The sequence below is a fragment of the Triticum urartu genome, chromosome 7 (genome assembly GCF_003073215.2).
Source record: "Triticum urartu cultivar G1812 chromosome 7, Tu2.1, whole genome shotgun sequence".
Lineage (NCBI taxonomy): Eukaryota > Viridiplantae > Streptophyta > Magnoliopsida > Poales > Poaceae > Triticum > Triticum urartu.
The window spans coordinates 709,671,516-709,690,105 of NC_053028.1; the positions used below are offsets into that span (position 1 = coordinate 709,671,516).

Genomic DNA, 18,590 nt, shown 5'->3' on the forward strand with positions numbered 1-18,590 from the left:
AGTGCGACAATAGCTTTTAATATGTTCTGTGTGAGTGGCAGCAATATATTGTCGGTATCAATTTGTTTTGTTTTAACCTAATCATTGCAACATGCAACAAATTAAGTTTTTAGTCTCCATCTGAATCAATTCCCCATTGATTGAAGCAAACGGACTAGGTACCGGCTCGACCGGTGGAGATTGAACGAAAAAGTGCAAGGACAAATCATAGGGAAGAATGATTTCTGCAGGACAACAATCCACTGGATCAGAAGTCAGGAATTCGCAGGAGTGGAACATAACAAGCTCTGTATTGACCAGACGACCGCATACTAGGACTGCGATGGATCCGTAGGTCTTTTAATGTCTACGACATAGTCTCGACATCAAGACATACACACATAATGAGTATCAGAAAAAATAACTTAAACTCTAAACTACGCATTGTTGAAAAAAAAATCTAAACTCTAAACAAGGACAAAGCAAATTTTTATCCATAGTGTTCCACATCTTGATGTTAGGAGGGCTCATGGAGGCGGGCGGTGCCCAAGAAACACTACGAAAGACTGTATATGTTGGTAGCTAGGATTTTGATTCTACTCAGTGTGACTATTTGTTTGGTCATAGAATGAGTAATGCCTATATATCATGTGGGCCAGAAGAAGAAAAACTAGGTGCCTACATGACTGGTACATCTACACAATACCATAGTAGATGACACTATGCAACGACGGGCATGTATGTGGAAAACCATGGAAACATGTACTTTTTGCCAAAGGTGGGTGGCCAACTAAAGTTGGGGATAAGAAGATGCGTATACATCTGCTTCTATACAAATATTTCTCCACTTGGCCGGCCTTCATGAGGCCTTTATGTGCAGTGTACTGTCTTGTCTCCAAGATTCAACTTTTTCTCCTGCTAAAGATTAATCATCTATTTTGTGAAATATCCATGGCTGGCTGGGTGTTGGGAACTAGAGTCTCCATGTATAGTGTGGTGCATGTGCAGCAAGTGAACAACTAACAGGGTCATTTGTCAAACAATCAAATGGTATGAAAAGTTAAGTGTGACTTTGAGCGATGAATGTCTCACATTCGTTTCATTTATAGATAGTGGATTTCCGGGGTAAATTACTTAGCACCTAGTTCTGTGATCATCAGGGTTATGAAACTAAATGAATCAATAAACTGTGTTAGTTAGGCCTCCCCGCTACAGTTTCATAACTCATAAGGACATATCCAGTAATGTGGCACTATAATTAAAGATGAGACTGGTGCTAATAATATCATACTATGATACAATATCTTAACAATTGAAAAGGAAACTTAGTGACAAATAAATCATATACACAATCATTTTGATAAATAAGATATCACTCTAATCTATAATTTCAGAAGTAACTAAAGTGGTATCATGCATATATTTCTTTATCATATTACCCATAGTCAAAGACCTTAGAGCATCTTAACGCATCGCCCAAAACTTACTACTCCAAACTTCCTCTCAAACCTTAACTCGTCAAATTTGGGGAGTGAAAAACTAGGCGCACCTAGGCTTTCTCCTAAAACTTAGGTCAATAGAAAACATTCTTTTGCTATTTCTGTTAACCTCTTGCCTACAAACTCCATTTCAACTTATATTTACACATCATAGTAATTCAAAACTTCACACGTCCCAACATTGTTTCGAATTAAACTTCCAAGTGATGTATGTAGTAGTTTTGGTGCACATCACACATGTGGAAAGCATCCATGTCTGATCACATGCAACCGCACTAGCTAAATGTAAGTCGATGCATAAGAGAGACTCAATTAGTTGACTAATTAATCAATCACGTACAGAAAGACAACCTAACTAATAACACGGGATGGATCATCTGCATTATATCCATCACCCACCTTAGATATATAGCTGCTACTTTCCACAACCCGATATGATTTGTTAAGTTAATCACACACCAATCATGTATCCCACGATCCGTCAAAAAACACATTGTAAATATTATTTTAATTACATGATCCATAGATTAGAAGTATAACCACTTGAGTCAAAAGGTCTGGTGCGTTCCACCATCTTCTTGGCTCTTTGAGACTTTCATCGAAAATGGAAACCGGTGCCGGAAAGATTGAATGAAAAGTAGTCCATCGATCGGCAAGGACACCAAAAATAGGTTTACATACTTAACTCAGCCACTCATCTTTAGGGAGCATTCCTGTATACTTTACCTCCTAACTACATGCACACACACTAGCTACATAGCTTTGTGATGGAATAGACACCCATACATCCATCACAAAGCATGAAATTGGGCAAAATTAAGCGCTTTCTTTGTGCAAGAAATTAATTAATTAGTGGGATAATAAGCAAAGTGTTTTCATTCATTACGATGTTTATGTCTTTCCTTATGGAATAAGAAAAGTTGGGGATGGTAAAATATGTAATGACACTACATTTACTTTCTAGCGAGCTCATTTTCTTCAACCCCCAATGCAGTAAGATATATGTAATCCTGGCTAAATAGGCAGTGTGAGCCGCACTAACCCCGTATGGAATGAATCATGTATAGTATCTTATTATATATATTAGTGATATGAAGACTACCTCAGTTCAGCGCGCATAACTGAGCGTTAGGTGGTAGGTACACACACTTTGAGCATTTCCTCCCTTGATTGTGGTCTTTAATTTGGTGGTGAAACGACGAGCTAGGTAGCTCTCGGCTAATCACTTTCACTTTTGCGAAAAGCACAAATTAAAGGGAGATTACAAGTGTGTCTGTCTCTAATCTTCCACACATGCACTGGTTTTGGCTGCTACTTGACTTACTCCTCATATAGTATCGTCACTATAGTATGGTTTACTTTTTTGTGGTGACAAGCTTGATTATACCATGTACTTTTCTAGGCAGAGCAACACTAATTAATAAGCATAGTTAACTTGTCACGGGTGCAAGCAAAATATCCCCAAGTGGCATGAACTGCAGCAGCGCATGCCACTGCTTCGACGCATCCTTTTCTTATCAAACTTTTGTTCATCCCTTATGTTTCTGATGATTTGTTTTGTGCATCGGTAACTTCTAAGAATGGTAAACAAATGTGCAACTTGGGAAATTTCATCAAGATTACCTGCAAATTCAGCTTGCCGACGAAGCACCTCTTTCATAGATTCACTTTACAGTAAGACAAATCAAAATCATGGATTAACTTAAGAGAGCCTCATCTTTCCAAACATACTATGGTTGTGGTTGGTCTCCAATTAGAAGTTTAGTAACAACCCGTTGTAATACTCCCTACAGCATCACGACTCACCATATTGTACTATTGCCTTCCATGTAGAAAAACATGACACACCTGCATGAGGAAGCATCCTATAGTGGCATGCATGCATTGAGACCCCGCCCCTACCACATGGGCCTGGCGGCCTTTAGAATACTAGCAGGCGGAGGTGCGGCAGCACGCCGCGCCCGAGCTTAAGCCCGTCGTTAGCCATATGTTGTTGCTCATATTTGTTATTGATAGTTTATCAGGTTTTGGTAAGTGAAGCAAGAATAATATAGTAGGTAATACAGATCATTTGGTCAATTTCATGACTTGGTGACATACATGATAAATAAAATAGTACAATGAAGTGCTGTTTAAGAGAGTAATATTGTGTAGCTAGATGGTGTACAAATGTAGATAAAGAAAAACTTGGTGAAAATACATCATGGCTTTTTAGCACTTCAGATTCTTTGTTCTTGATCTTCATGATTAATTTGGTCTGGATGAACATAAATTGGAGGGTATTTACATCCTTTCGGGATTTGATTAGGGTGCTCCTCTCGGGCCCATCCACTGAAGATTTTAGTCTATGGAAAAATTATTTCGCAAGCACAACATGATAGCGGCTCGATTAACATATGTGGAGTTTACGTGAGAAGACAATTCATCAGCACGGTAATAAGGTTCATTTAGCTGATCAGGAGCAAACAAGTGCCATGATAACTACAGAAACTTAGGATCTTATCAACTATTAATAGCGATTAAAAACATGATATTTTTCTTCTTCTAGAAATGTATGATGAGCACAAATGGAAGTATCAACTGGCTAAATCATATATCTTGTGTAGGCCAAAGGACCTAGGATGGATATGCATCGGAAACATCAAAAATATCAAAATTAAAAATAAGTGCTTGCATAGAAAATAGCTATTCAAGCTACAAAATGGGGAAGGGTGTCTCGCAAGAGCTCCTCCATAATAAACACTTATATTGCAAGAATATATCTGTTTTGGAAGCCTTCCCGAAGTGGATGCCAAACCAACCGATTCTCTATTTTGGAAGGGCTTGATGAAGTTGGTGATGGCCAATCGATGAGTTCCTGGGAGATACCTGGCTAGGTGAAAATCCGCTTGCGACTATGTACCCTTCAATTTACAATATAGTGTTAAAGGAGATGGTACAGTTCAATATGTTTTTGGATCGACACCTATGGACATCCAATTCAGGAGGGCCATAATTGGTGATAAATTGATGCATGGCTCCTTTAATTTGTATGATGATGTTGGTCAACTTAGCTCACGTGCCGAATGTTTTGGTGGAGAGTTAAGACCAGCAACGTGTTTGTTGTTAAGTCTATGTATGCAAATCTTATAAATATGGGGCCGACTTTTCGCAGAAAAAATATTCGAAAAATAAAGTTCCTTTAGAGATAAAATTTTATGTGATTTGTACAGAGGACTATGTATGCAGATCTTGTAAATATGTGGCCGATGTTCCAGAGAAAGAATATTTGGAAAATTAAAGTTCCTTTAGAGATAAAATTTTATGTGATTTGTACAGACGAAGTGATCCTCACCAAATATTATTTGGCTAAAAGAAACCATAAGAGATGTATAAAGTGTTGTTTTGTGTTCAAGATGAAATAATTTAACATTTCTCTATTTCCGCCTTTTCACAACTTTGATTTGGCGTGCGACTCTTGTTGCATGTAATATGTCACTCCCAACAAATATCCCAAATTTATTTGGAATCTGGTTTGTTGGTATCAACAAAAACCTTAAGGGTTATATCCGTATAGGGGTTTGTGCCTTACTTGGGGGAAATTGGAATTGCTGGAATGACTATGTTTTTAGTGGGTCTTTCTCTATTAACTTTGTGCAGCTTATCTGCAAGGCCAACACATTGATCCGTATGTGATCATCACCTCAAAACGGGGACACTGGGAGCTCATGGCCTATGGGTGCAACCGTATGGAGACGGTTTCACAATCGTTATTCAACTAGTTTGGCTGGCATGTCACTAATAGATTATGTGGTTAAGTCATGTGATCTTAATACGACATTTTGTGGTCATTTTTCTGTTTTCTCATTTTAATTGCTATTGCGTACTTGTTGAACTTTATCCTTTTCTTTTAACAAAGATGGTTGTGTGCATCATGATGATTTAGAGGTCAGAGTCTGCCCCTTTTTCAACAACAAAATTGCATTTCTGTGGAGGGATAGAAAACATACAAAAATTTCTCTAGCTGATAACTAGTGGGTTCACCTATAATACTTGCATTACAGTTCAGGCGATATTTTTGCTAAATCACGGTTGATTTTGCAGCCGTTGGAGGTTGGGAAGTCAATGCTACTTTATTTTTTGCAAGACCATCAAGATGTTGACACAATGAAACTTGCTGACCTATGGTTTTCCACCTCGCGGTGTCAGAAAAGCCATCAAAGACGAGGAGAACCGGCGAAACAAGGAATCATCTTTCTAAAACCAGGTGCTTCCATTAGGATTGGCATGTCCCTATAGGAACTGCCGAACTGTACAGTGGCATGATGGGCATATATTTGAGAGAATCATGAAAATGTGAACCTTTTGGCAAAGGTCGCTGACCAGCTAATGTTTGGGATAAGTTCATAAGTAGAAGATAGTATATATGCTTTGCATCCCGTGTCTAAATATCTCTGCATTTTGGCGGGCTTTCATGATGGATGGATGGCCTTTATGTGTACCATCTAGTCTCAAAGATTCACCTTTTCTACGGCCAAAGATTCATCGGCTAGCTGGTAATTGGAATGTACGGCTAGCTACTGTTAAAGGAGATGGTTTGGGGTTTTTGGGACTTGGGCATGGACGTATGTTTGCTTGGTGCATGCAAGTGCAGCAGATCATGGTCAAGTGAATAATCTTATGAACATTGGAATGTTGAAATTAACTAAGGACATGTTCGGGTTGGTAAGAATCTGCTGGGATTGGGGTTTTGGAACTACGAGCATGTTCGATTGAGCTAAATTCCCTATCAATCTCGCTAACAGCTGCGAAACGGAACAAACCCTAAATGAGGTGCATGGATTGTGTAGGTGTTTCACACTTGTTTGACTCAAAATAATCCAATTTCTAGTACTGCACGCGCGCGTGCGCGCGCGCACACACACACGCGTGCGGCATACATGCACGCATGTCCAAATATGCAGCCGCAAGCTAAAAAAAGTTGATGTATGAGAGGTACTCATGGTCGGAGTAGCATGCAGGCCGGCCGGCTAGAGCAGCGGAGTAACAGATAACAGGCGATCGATCACTTACAAAACGACAACTCCCCACAGATACATAGATGCTGCTTTCCGGGACCTGCACCATATACCTTGTTAAGTTACTAGACAGATTAATTAAGAGTAGCTGCTAGTATCATCCATGCAAGCTAAAATGATGGCCAATTAGGTCAAAATCGTCTTGCAACTTGCATGTTCTTGTCCATTTTCTTAGCTCCCTATTGTCGTTTAGCGCCGAAAATGGCGACCAGCGAGAGAAAGAAGTTTCAATTTAAAGCAGCAACTATACATGCTCATATCCGGGGTCTAAACATAGGAAAAAACCCTGGCATATTTTTATAGGAGTGAGAAACACCGTTTGAAATATCTGCTCCCTGTGGTGGGGATCGGCTGGCCTAGAACACAGGACTATGTCCCTACCACTGAGCTACACTCAGTTATTCTTGGGGTCTACGATCGAATATATATACACAAACACACTCTCTGAGATGGAAATAAGCATTTCACCAATTTTATTTAGCGCGTTTTTCATGTGCAAAAGTCCAAAGTGTTTTACTTAAGATACTATACATCCTGTGTAAAATAAAGTAAAAGGGGATTAAACAACCCTACTTTTCTTCCCTTTTCCCCCTTTTTTTGCGAATATTCTTCCCTTTTTCCTTCCACAAGCTAACTCGCCTATACAATCCCTGATGGTGAGCTGTCGCACTAGCTATGAATGGATCATGTATATCTTAATCAGATTACCTCAACAAGCATAATAAGATCTTCAATATATAGGCGATAGGTAGGTAGTACCACTACCACACTTTGATCGTTTTCCCCATGGTCTTTGCTCTTGGGTGGTGAAACGAGCTGATTGCTCTTTCGCATTGCACTTTCACTTTTAACAAAAGCACATTTGAAAAGAGGATTTAAAGCATGTCTCTATTAAGTTACGACTAGAGCGCTGCCACTTATTCTTAGCACACCAGTGTCAAAAAGCACAAGTAAAAGCATGCGTGTGTCTCGTCGTGCATACATGCATGCACTTGTTTTAGTTACTAGCGCAATGCCACTTAGACCTGCATTCATAGATAGCTGTAGCTAGATTCTACCGCACTTTCTTCTTAGCCAGTGGCCACGCATCATTCTGAAAACACACGAGCCTTTTCTGATAATTCAGTACACAACTTAGGGCATCTCTAAATTGGACCCTCGAACTGCCCACAACCATTCAGATCGTATGGTTCGGACTTGTTTTGCGATCTAACGCGGGCCTGTATTCGTCCACTGACCCATTTGGACGTCCTTCTTCCCGCAAACTGAAAGCAAACTAGGTGGCTTTACGGCGGTCTGGACAGCAGCCACGTAGGTCTCCGACACCACCGGCTCACCCAAAACCCCTCCCGGACCTCGTATCTCCATCCTTCCCTCTTTCTCTGCATCTGTTTTGCCTATCGCCGATGCCACCACAACACCTCCCAGGCCGTCTGCCAAACACTTCCCGAAGCTCCATGACCTCTACTGCTACACCCTGGTTCCCATGCCACTTTTCCTTTGCCGCCAGTCCACACCTCTCCTCCGTCCACTGCGCAGGTATCACCCGCCCCTATGGTACTCACCATGCCCAACAAGTCTTTGGTGAAATGCCCGTGCTAATTATTTTTACCCTTCTTCTTTGAAGCAATGAATTCGAATATTGAGTACACATATGAGCACAACATTGTGTCGTCCGACAAGGAGGACTACGTGAATGAGACGGCGATGATGTAGGCGGTCCTGGCAAACGCGGAGCGTGCAGAACGTCATGTTCTCAATTCAAAAAGATCGATCAAGGGTCATCGAGTGCTCAGTCAGAAGAGGGCATGCAACCATTTGACACCGATGGATGATTACTTTGCCTGCGATGCTCTATTCGCTGACAATTTTCACCGGCGCTTTCGGATGCGAAAAATGTCTTTGATCGTCTCTACTATGGCATCTGATACTTTGATTACTACTTCATCTTGATGGTCTGGTTATCTGGTTACAATAAGTGCATCGACGCATTGCAGATGCTCTTTTGCATATGATAGGGCCGCTGATTCGTGCGATGAATACATATAGATGTCTGAGAGCACATGCGGAGATAACATGGTTAGATTTGCTACTGCCATGATCTCGGTGATTGGATCTGAGTACTTGAGGCAACAAATTGTCACAAACGCCGACATGATCTTGGCAATGCCCGAAGCAAGAGGGTGGCCAGGTTTGCTCGGATCTATTGACTACATGCATTGGCGATGGAAGAACTGCCCAATAGCTCTACAAGGGCAATACCAGGGTCATGTTAAAATTCCCACCATCATTCTTGAAGCAGTTGCATAACAGGATTTCTGGATTTGGCATGTTTTCTTTGGAATGCCCAGGTCTGACAATGACATCAATATGCTGCAACTAACTTCATTGTTTGCCAGGCCGATTGAAGGGCTTCTTGCAATTATATTGTCACTGGCCATGAATACGACATGGGTTACTATCTGGCTGACGGTATCTCCTCCTTGGGCTACTTCTGTCAAAACTATCTTTGAGCCACTTTGTCAGAAAAAAGGTCTTAATTTTCCCAAAGACAAGAAGCGGCTAGAAAGAATGTTGGGAAGGCATTCAGAGTTCTCCATGCCCGTTTTGCAATTGTACATGGACCTACTAAACAATGGGCCCGGAAACCTTGTGGGAGATGATGACATGTTGTGTGATCATACATGATCGTGGAGGATGAGGGTGATGACGCTGCCTCAGCTCTTGTTTTGAGAACATGGTGATCCTATCAAACTTTGAGAGCGGAATCCATGCTTGATGAGATTGTTCAAATGCATCAACAAATTCGACATTGAGCAACTCATGAGCAATTGAAGGAAGATGTGATTGAGCATCTCTGGGCGGTTAAAGAAGAAAACTAGTACATATGTGCTAGTTGAATTCAAATTTAAACTACTTTAATTTGAAAACAATGTTCGATTGTAATATTTAAACTAGAACTACTACCGCATTTGAACATTTTGAGATAAACTACAACTTGATATGCAGTTATCTTGAGTTTGCGGGCTTTAAAACACATAGAAACGGATGTTTACGGCTAGATTTGGATGGTCGGCTCACGCATTAGTATCCGTGGACTGGTCCCCATCGGTCCATAGACGGATGCGGTGTCTGGTTTGAGTGTCAGCCTTGGAGATTCCTTTATGTCCCTAAAATTATAAACTTACTTACAATAGAAGTATGCATTATTTGTAGTCATGTTATGCATACAAATTTTAGTCAAAAGGGGTGTCTCAAATCTCTTTCGCCGATCCGCTTTACAATACGAAATGAGTTGGCACTACCAGTTTTCTTCTTCTTCTAGGGAGCAAAGCACGAGTCAAAAGAAGTAAAGCGTGTCTCGTCTTTTCACACACACAAGCACGCATGGATGGTCTCTAGGAAAGCTGACATATTTAGGTTGTGTTCGGAGTCCACCGCTCCGTCACCAGAAAGCGGAGCGCGCGGAGCAGCCAATTTGCCGCTCTCCGTATTTGTATTGTATGCCGCTCCGCTCCGCGGCGGAGTTACGGAGCGGAGGGATTCCGAACGGAGCCTTAGCTGCTAACTCCAGCACTGATCACTAGTGTCACAACAATGATTTGCTTAATTTCCACGAATCCGCGTAGCACTGGTAGTAAGCTAAAAGGAGCCAAGCATGCAGGAAGAAACACTCCAAAGTGGCATTTGCGCCCGCCACTAATCCGTGGGTCCCGGCGTTACCTGTTCGCCGGCCGACCCTCCCCTCCCACCACCACGGTCACTTCCATGGCCCCTCCACGCTATAAAACCCCAAGCAGAGCATCGCACACCCGCACGCCAGAGACCAGAGTCAAAGCTAAGCTAATATACAGAGTCCACAGTCCAGACTATACGGCGCACCATAGCCAGCAGCAGAAGCGACACCATGCGCGCTCCGGCGAGCCTCCTGCACCGGACCGCCCTCGCGTCAGCCGGCACCGGCCAGACATCGTCGTCGTCGTCGTCACCACCTCAGCAGCAGGAGCAGACGGCGCCGGTGATGGCGGTGAACTCGGACATGGCGGTTATCCTGGCGTCGCTCCTGTGCGCGCTAGTCTGCGTCCTCGGCCTTGCCCTCGTCTCCCGGTGCGCATGCCGGCAACGCCGCTCTGCCTCATCCTCCGACCACTCTCCTCCGCCGCCCAAGGGCCTCAAGAAGAAGGCCATCGACGCGCTTCCCACCGTCTCCTTCGCCGCCGCCGCTTCTCCGACGCCAGGGGCGTGCTCGTCCTCTGAGTGTGCGATCTGCCTGGCGGACTTCACGGAAGGGGAGGGCCTGCGGGTGCTCCCACGGTGCGGCCACCACTTCCATGTTGGATGCGTCGATGCCTGGCTCCGGACCTGTGCCACATGCCCCTCCTGCCGTTCCCCCATCATCGTTTCCGCGCCCGTGCAGCCGCCGGCGACACCCACGGTGGTGGTTGTAGTGGCGGCAAACAACATGTGCGGGAGGTGCGGCGAGGTGGCGGCGCCGGCTGGTGGTGAAGATAGCACCACGGTCTTCCCTTAATTACTTTATTTTAATTAATCATGTTTCATTTCCTTTTGTTTTGCTAGTTAGGCTAAGTAATTCGTTATGACGTCTTAGTTAGTTGTGTATTTATTATCAGCTGATAATTAATTATTCAGGTCTGTTGTACACAGTTCTTGAGCTTCATTTTGTTTTACTTCTTCTGCTGTTTTGGTAGTTACGTAGCCTGTTCGTCGATCCAATGCATTGGAATAGCTCAATTTTGTAGCTTGGATGTAAAGTGTATACATTTTTGTTCATTGTTTAATACCAACGTGACGAACTAAAGGGTGTATTTGTTCTAAATAAAAAGGTGCTAGGCCGGTGGATCGCCCCGCGAGCCCTCGAATCTAAGGCATTGAGCGACCGAGCGTCACCTTTATCATTGCAACACAGATTGTATTGCAGAAAAATTCTGCAACACGTATCATGTTGCACAAATTTTTGCAAGAAATTTTTAACAGAGGCCTTGTTAATTTTTTTCTGCAATAGAGGTTTCATTGTAAATTTATTTTTCTACAACAAAGATTTTGCAATAGAGACCTTGCCATATAAACTCATCACTGAGCAATGAGCAGGGGCCACGTTGACCGAAAGAAAGAACAAAAAAATAACTGCGTGGTCAGGACACGCGTCGTATGAGTGAGCCGGCGGATGCTCGCATGCGATCAGCCAGTTGATGCCAAGCATTTTTCAAATAAAAACCAAAGCGTGTAGGTGTAAATTTTTCCTTTATGCGACAGCCATCCGTCTCTTTGTAATACTACCTCTATACCAAAGTATAAGATGTTTGTTAGGCTAATCTAACTACAAAAATGTTTTATATTTTGATATGGAGGAAGTATGGAAGAAATCATTGGGCATAAATGATAAATCGAGTGTGACAATAGCTTACATTTGTCTGTGTGGGTAGGAGCGGAAAGGAATCTATTGTTTGTTGTCAATTCTTTTGTTTTCATCTGGTCCCTGACCGCATGCAGCCAATTAAGCTTTTAGTCTCCATCAGAATCAATCCCCCCATTGATTGAAGCAAACAGGCACAATACCAGCTCGACTGATGGAGATCAAGGTGCCAACTGTAAGAACAACTCCTCATATCCACTTTTTTTTGCTGTTGTTCCTGAAAGAATAGTCTTTGTCGCGTGTCAAAATTCATGTCCTAGCCGGCAATGTGGGTGCCATCTCTATCTTCGTGGCAGCTTTATATATACTTTGGGAAGAAAAGAAATTCTACGCCCGATAATGATCCGCCAGACCAGGAGTTGTCAGTCCCCAAGAGTTGAATAGCACAAGCTCGGTGTTGACCAGGTGGACCACACACTAGAATGGTGACGCGTCTGTATGCCATTTATTCTCTACAACACACACACACACATAGGCACACACACGCACACGCCCCAAATTGATATCTAAAGAAGTTCAACCAAAACTCTAAACAGGGTCTTGCTGCAGAGAAAAACTGAGCTCTAGACAAGTAAACCTTGTTTTATAGTTTTCCACCTCTCGATGCCAAGGCCATTACCAAAAGTTCCTCCCAAGGATCCTATCCTATTGGGTATCTGTTCCCCGCCTTTTCTCGCTAGGATCTCCTTTTTTTCCTTTTTAAAGAATGGCATTTTATGCCCAATATCTCGATCGAAGTATGGAGGTCAAGAAGGCTACTCGAGACAAGGGGTACCATGGAAATGCTTGCCAAAGACCATACAACTTGGTGGCGGGTTACAATTCGTTTAGAAGGAATATGTTCAAGTCAAGTGACGTTTATATATCCGTGAGCTAGAAAAAAAACCAGGTGCCTGGATGACCGATACATCTACACAATAACATAGTAGATGAACAGTGCAATCATGGGCATATATGTGGAAAACCGTGGAAACATAAACCTTTGGGCAAAGGTGGTTGGCCAACTAATGTTGGGGATAAGAAGATGCATATACATCTGCTGTTATCCAAATATCTTTCCACCTGGCCGACTTTCATGAGGCCTTTTTGTGTGGTTTACTATCGTGCCTCAAAGATTCCCCCTTTCTCCCGCCAAAGATTAATCATGTGGTGATTGAAATGACCATTGTTGGTTGGGTGTTGGGGACTAAAGCGTGCATGTACAGTGTGGTGCATGTGCAGCACACCAATAACTGAGGGGGGGGGGGGGGGGGGGGGCAAAGAGATCGGCTTCAAGAGACAAACATGCAGCATTCGTCTTATTTATAGCACCTGGTTTTGTAATCATCTGGATTTTGACACTTAATTAACGAATATACCAATGTAGTGTCATAAGCACATATCAAGTATCAAGAAGATGTGGCACTATAATTAAAGATGAGAGAGATGCCAGTGATATCATACTACGATACAATATATCAATGACAGAATGAGGAAATTTAGTGACAAATAAATCATGTATATAATTTTATATTTAGATAAATAAGGTACTCCCTCCGTTCTTAAATATAAGTCCTTTTGGAGACTTCAATATGGACTATATACATAGAAAAATGAGTGAATCTACACTCTAGAATATGTCTATATACATCCATATGTAGTCCATAGTGGAATCTCTAAAAGAAGTTATATTTAGAAAGGGAGGGAGTAGCTCCATAATACTAGACTATAATTTTAGCAGTAACTGAAGTGATATCATCCATATATTAGTCCATCACATTACCAACTATTAGAGGCCTTAGAGCATCTCTAACCCTTCTCCTAAAACTTAATGCTCCAAAACTTTCTCTCAAACCATAAGTCCTCAAATTTGAAGAGTTGAAAACTAGGCGCACCTAGTCCTTTATGTCCCTATTTTTTGGTTTTGCTATTTCAGTTATCCTCATGCATACGAATTCCATTTCAACTTATATTTTCTCAACATATTAACTCGACACCTGTGAATTTCAATGCACACCTCCCAACAATATTTCAAATTAAACTTGTAAGTGACGTCAAGTTTGAGTAGTTGTTCTGGTGCACACCATACATATGTGTGACATGCATGCATGTCTGATCACATGCAACCGCACTAGCTAAATGAAAATGAATGCACAATAGATAAAAGTATAGAGTGTGGGTAGCCGGCCGGTGAGAGCGGCATGATTGACTCAGTTAGTTGACTAAATAATCAACCATGTACAGAAAGACAACCTACCCGATAACAGGGGATGGGTAATAAGCATTATATCCATCACCCACCATAGACATATAATCGCTGCTTTCCACGACACGGTATGCTATGTTAAGTTTTTGTTTTGATGGGATATGCTTTGTTAAGCTAATCACACATTAATCATGTATCCCATAATCCATCGAGAAAACGCTTAGTAAATACTCTTGAGATTAAATTACATGATACACAGATTAAAAGGATGACCAGTTGAGTCAAAAGCTCTTGCTTGTGTCTCCATATGCTTCCATCTTAGGGACCGACGCCGGAAAAGATGAATGAAAAGAGGTTGATTGATTGGCAGAGACAATTAAGATTAAATTACGTACATATATATTTACTTAAGAAGCTCTACATACTAACTCTGTCGATCACTTTAGGGAGCTGGCCTGTATACAATGACGTCCCATACCGCCTGCCTCCCACTACTATCGCTCCACCTTCGACCCAATAGCAACAGGCTAAACATGCCACCTTTGGCAAAGCCACCATGCATCACCTACCGTTGGCAGGCATGACTTGACGTCACGACATAAGGCGTCGTGCGTAGCATTCGCCCGTAGCACATCCAATGACGGCTTCACTTGCCGGCGATAGGCACTGTCCCACAACTCTGAAAGAGGCTCATGTGTCACCTGCCGAGCCGCATCAAACTCGATATGTTGATGGAAGGGGCGTTCCATACCGCCACCAGCCTCAGAAGGCCGTCACCACCTCGAGATCCAGACTCTGAGTCACCCACATGACACTGAGTCTGCCGCTATTGATGAAGAGGGGCTGCCACCCCGATTTCGGGCACTATAGGGAGCACCCACAGTCACGCCAGTCACTGTCGCCCCATATAACGGCAATCGTTGGTGGTAGCTCCAGCCGCCACTCGCATGCTGTGACGAGCCCCGACATGGGATCGCAAGATCTGCTGCCACCGGCACTGCCACAAAGACCAACCACCTAGGCATCATCCCCAGTGGAGACGCCGCCATCACCATGGCCGGATCCAAGCCAACCATCGTCGTCGCCACCGCCAAGACCGGATCCTGGCTGGACGCCGCTACCGCCACCGCCACCGACCACGCCCAGCCCCTCCTCCATCCTCTAGCCACGGCTAGCCGGTCGCCAGCCATACCCAGCGGAGCTCCACCCACGCCACAAAGCACAACCACCGGGAGCCACCGCGCGTCGTGCCCTGGATCAGCATGATGCCATTGCTAAAGTCGTCGTCTATTGGAGATGCGGTACGACCCGAGGCGGTACGCGGCTCTCCTCATCTATTGGAGACGCTCTTAGTTTTTTCCCTCTTCTATGCATATGCAAGGGGAAGAAACTAATTGTGCAAAATAACAAGTGTTTTCACTCATTAAGATATTATCTCTTTCCCGAACAATGAAATAAGATAAGATGGTGATGGTTAAATATTTGATTTCATTTTTCCTTCCATTTCAGCTCTTTTCTTCGATCCCCATGCACTCAGATAAATGTAATTTTTGGTACATAGGTAGTGCGAGCTGCACTAACTGCCGATGGAATTCATCATATACTCCCTTCGTTCCTAAATATAAGTCTTTTTAGAGATTCCAAATATGGATTACATACGGAGCAAAATGGATGAATCTATACTCTAAAATATGTCTAAATACTAACTAAAAAATCATAGTTAACTTGTCACGAGTGTCAGTATAAGAGCATCTATAGCGGACGCACCAGGACGCCTTCACGGGCAGTGACCGGACACTCCTCAAATAGAGTCGTCCACATCAGTTTATCTCATATCCGATCTCCTATATCCATACTAAACCATGTAATGTCGATCAAACTACGTAGATCAGCAAATGGACATAGGCAAGCACAATACTTTCACCAAAAGATCAAGCACAATACTTTCACCAAAAGATCACGACCGAACGTTCAAACGACCACCAAAGTTCACATAAACAACGAACAACTTCAAACTAAATGTAAAATTTGAAATTAAATTGAAGGAAAGCGGATCTGTACCACTTCTGGGCCGGCCCCTTCCCCTTCCGGTCGCTGGTGCAGATGTAGCTGTCGGTGGCTGGTAGAGGATTGTCCAAATCATCAGACGAGGAGCCGCCGCCGTCGTCAGAGGAGACGATGATGAGGCCCTTGAGGCGCCGGATGACCCGGTCCTGCTGGCGCTTGAGCTTTCCCAGCCAAGCCACCTCCGTCGCCTTCTCCCTAGCCTCGCGCTCGGACTGCTCGATAACTAGGCGGAGAGCCTTCGCATTCTTCCGGTGGAGCCACCGACCATCTGTCTCCATTGTCGTAAGCGACCAGCAGTAGACCCACGCGAGGAGCCGCTTGTCAACATCGGGCTCCGCGGGTTACCTGCGGCGGCAGCGGACAGAGCTCTCCGCTGCGTCCCTCTCCCTTGCCCGCTGCATCTCACGGTGGGCGGCACATGCCTCCAACTCTGGTGTGCGTGTCCGGGCTGGCAGGGCAGACACAAGCGCCCACCGTTGCCCGCTCAGGGGAGCAGCAGACGAAGGGGCCAGGGGGGAGGCATGGACTTTGGAGCCCGCCTGGAGCCAAGCGCGGGCCGCGAGGAGCCAGCGCCGGCTTCCTCGCCGCGCCAGTGGGGGAGAGCCGAGGTCGATCCCAAATTGCTACCCTTTGTCCATCTTGGACCTCCGGAGGGCAATGCCCGAGCACCCTATATTTGTCCCATATCTGAGTTGGATATAAGGGGCGCCAGACAGCGCGGGCATTTGAGGGCCGTTTGAGGCATCATGTTGTGTTAGATTTTTGTGACCGGCCAGTGACCAGAAAGGCTGTCCAGGAGTTTGAGAATGGTTTGAGGTGCCTGAGGGGCCCGACTATAGATGCTCTAATATCGTAGAGTGGAAGGACCAACAGCAGCACCTGCCACTACAACGTGGGCACATTCCTACCAGTCAGTGGGCACACCTTTGCTTCTGCGCCGCCTTTTCTTCTCAAAATTTCATCTATCTCTTATTGTTTTGATGATTTCATGCATCGGTAACTTTTAAAAGCAGTAAATAAATATGCATCTTTGGCAATTTAATCAAGATTACATGCAAATTCAGCTAGACTGGCCACCCCTTTAACAGATTTAATTTACAGTAGGAAACAAGCTGGCACCAAAGTTTCTTCGGAATAAAGGAAAGCACAAGTCAAAATCATAGATTAAATTAATTATGTCTCATCTTTTCACATACTTAATGGTTGTGGTTGGTCTCTAATAAGAAGATTAGTAACTACCAGCGTACCACTCACTCCCTAGAGTGTCACCACTCGTCAGATTCTACTGAATACTTTCCACGTAGGAAACCCACCACGCATGCAGGAAGAAGCATCCTAAAGTGGCATGCATGCAGTGATCATACCTGCGCCTGCCACTACCACATGACTCTTTTGAATATGAGTGCAGCTTCTAGTCTAGACGGTGCCTTCGTGGAGCCAAACCGAAGGAAGAGATAACGGTCTAGGCGACACATGGCTTCCAAGAGGAGGGAGGATATGGGTCGCTCCTCCATGCCAAAATGAATAGATCACAAAGGAGGATAGGTTCTATTTTGAACATGAAAGGAGGTGAAGGCCGGAGGAATAAGAGAAGCGTGCCTTCCTGGTAAGGAAGAGGAAATAAAAGATGATGTCATCTATGGTGACAAGTTTCCTGAGACATTAGAAAAGAAGACTAGCATAGAAAATCACTGGCGTGCTTTCACCCTCTACCGTTTTGCCGACAAAGAAGTCATCCTTGACTTGACAGTTGACCATTCCATTCCTAACCTATTCGCAACCCTGCCCTTCCCTTTCATTACTAATACTTGCATACACTCAGGATAGAAAATCCACCACTGGCACACATTCTCGTATGCACGACCATAGTCAAATCAGAGTTAAAGTGAGACACGTAGAATCCACACCCCAACAAGTAGCTGCCACCCCCACCATACACGCTATTGTGATCCTCCAGTGCCACACCACCACGCTTGTTGCAATTGGCCCAGGAGACATGGTCGTGACCAGTGAGGATGATGCCCATGGAACATGAACTTCAACAATCTGTATCGGTGATGGCGGTGAACACAAACATGGTGTTGATATGGGCATCCATGACATGCAACCTCGTATTCATCTTGGCCTCGCTGCCATATTCCGTTGGACGTGCCGACGACGCTGCTCAAGCATCTATTCTTTTGACCACTATCCTACTCCCCCCAAGGGCCTCAAGAATAAGGTCACTGACACCCCCCCCCCCACCCAATCTGCGGTCCACACCTCCCCCAACCACCCAATCAGCATCAGCATGCTTTACTGTCTTCGGAGTGCAGAATATGCATTCCAGAGTTCATGGATGGGGAGGGCCTGTGGGTGCACCTGTGGTA

The 18,590-nt window shown here is 44.0% G+C and overlaps 1 protein-coding gene across 1 annotated transcript; it reads left to right on the forward strand.

Annotated features, from left to right (window-relative positions):
* Positions 1-10,335: 10,335 nt before the first annotated feature.
* LOC125520912 (probable E3 ubiquitin-protein ligase ATL44) lies at positions 10,336-11,197 on the forward strand. The gene has a single exon (XM_048685953.1). The coding sequence runs from the start codon at positions 10,443-10,445 to the stop codon at positions 11,064-11,066; it is 624 nt and encodes a 207-aa protein (XP_048541910.1). The 5' UTR covers positions 10,336-10,442; the 3' UTR covers positions 11,067-11,197.
* The last annotated feature ends 7,393 nt before the right edge of the window (positions 11,198-18,590 follow it).

Excerpts from the sequence above, each read along its gene's own strand:
- LOC125520912 (XM_048685953.1), top strand. The coding sequence starts at position 10,443 with ATGCGCGCTCCGGCGAGCCTCCTGCACCGGACCGCCCTCGCGTCAGCC.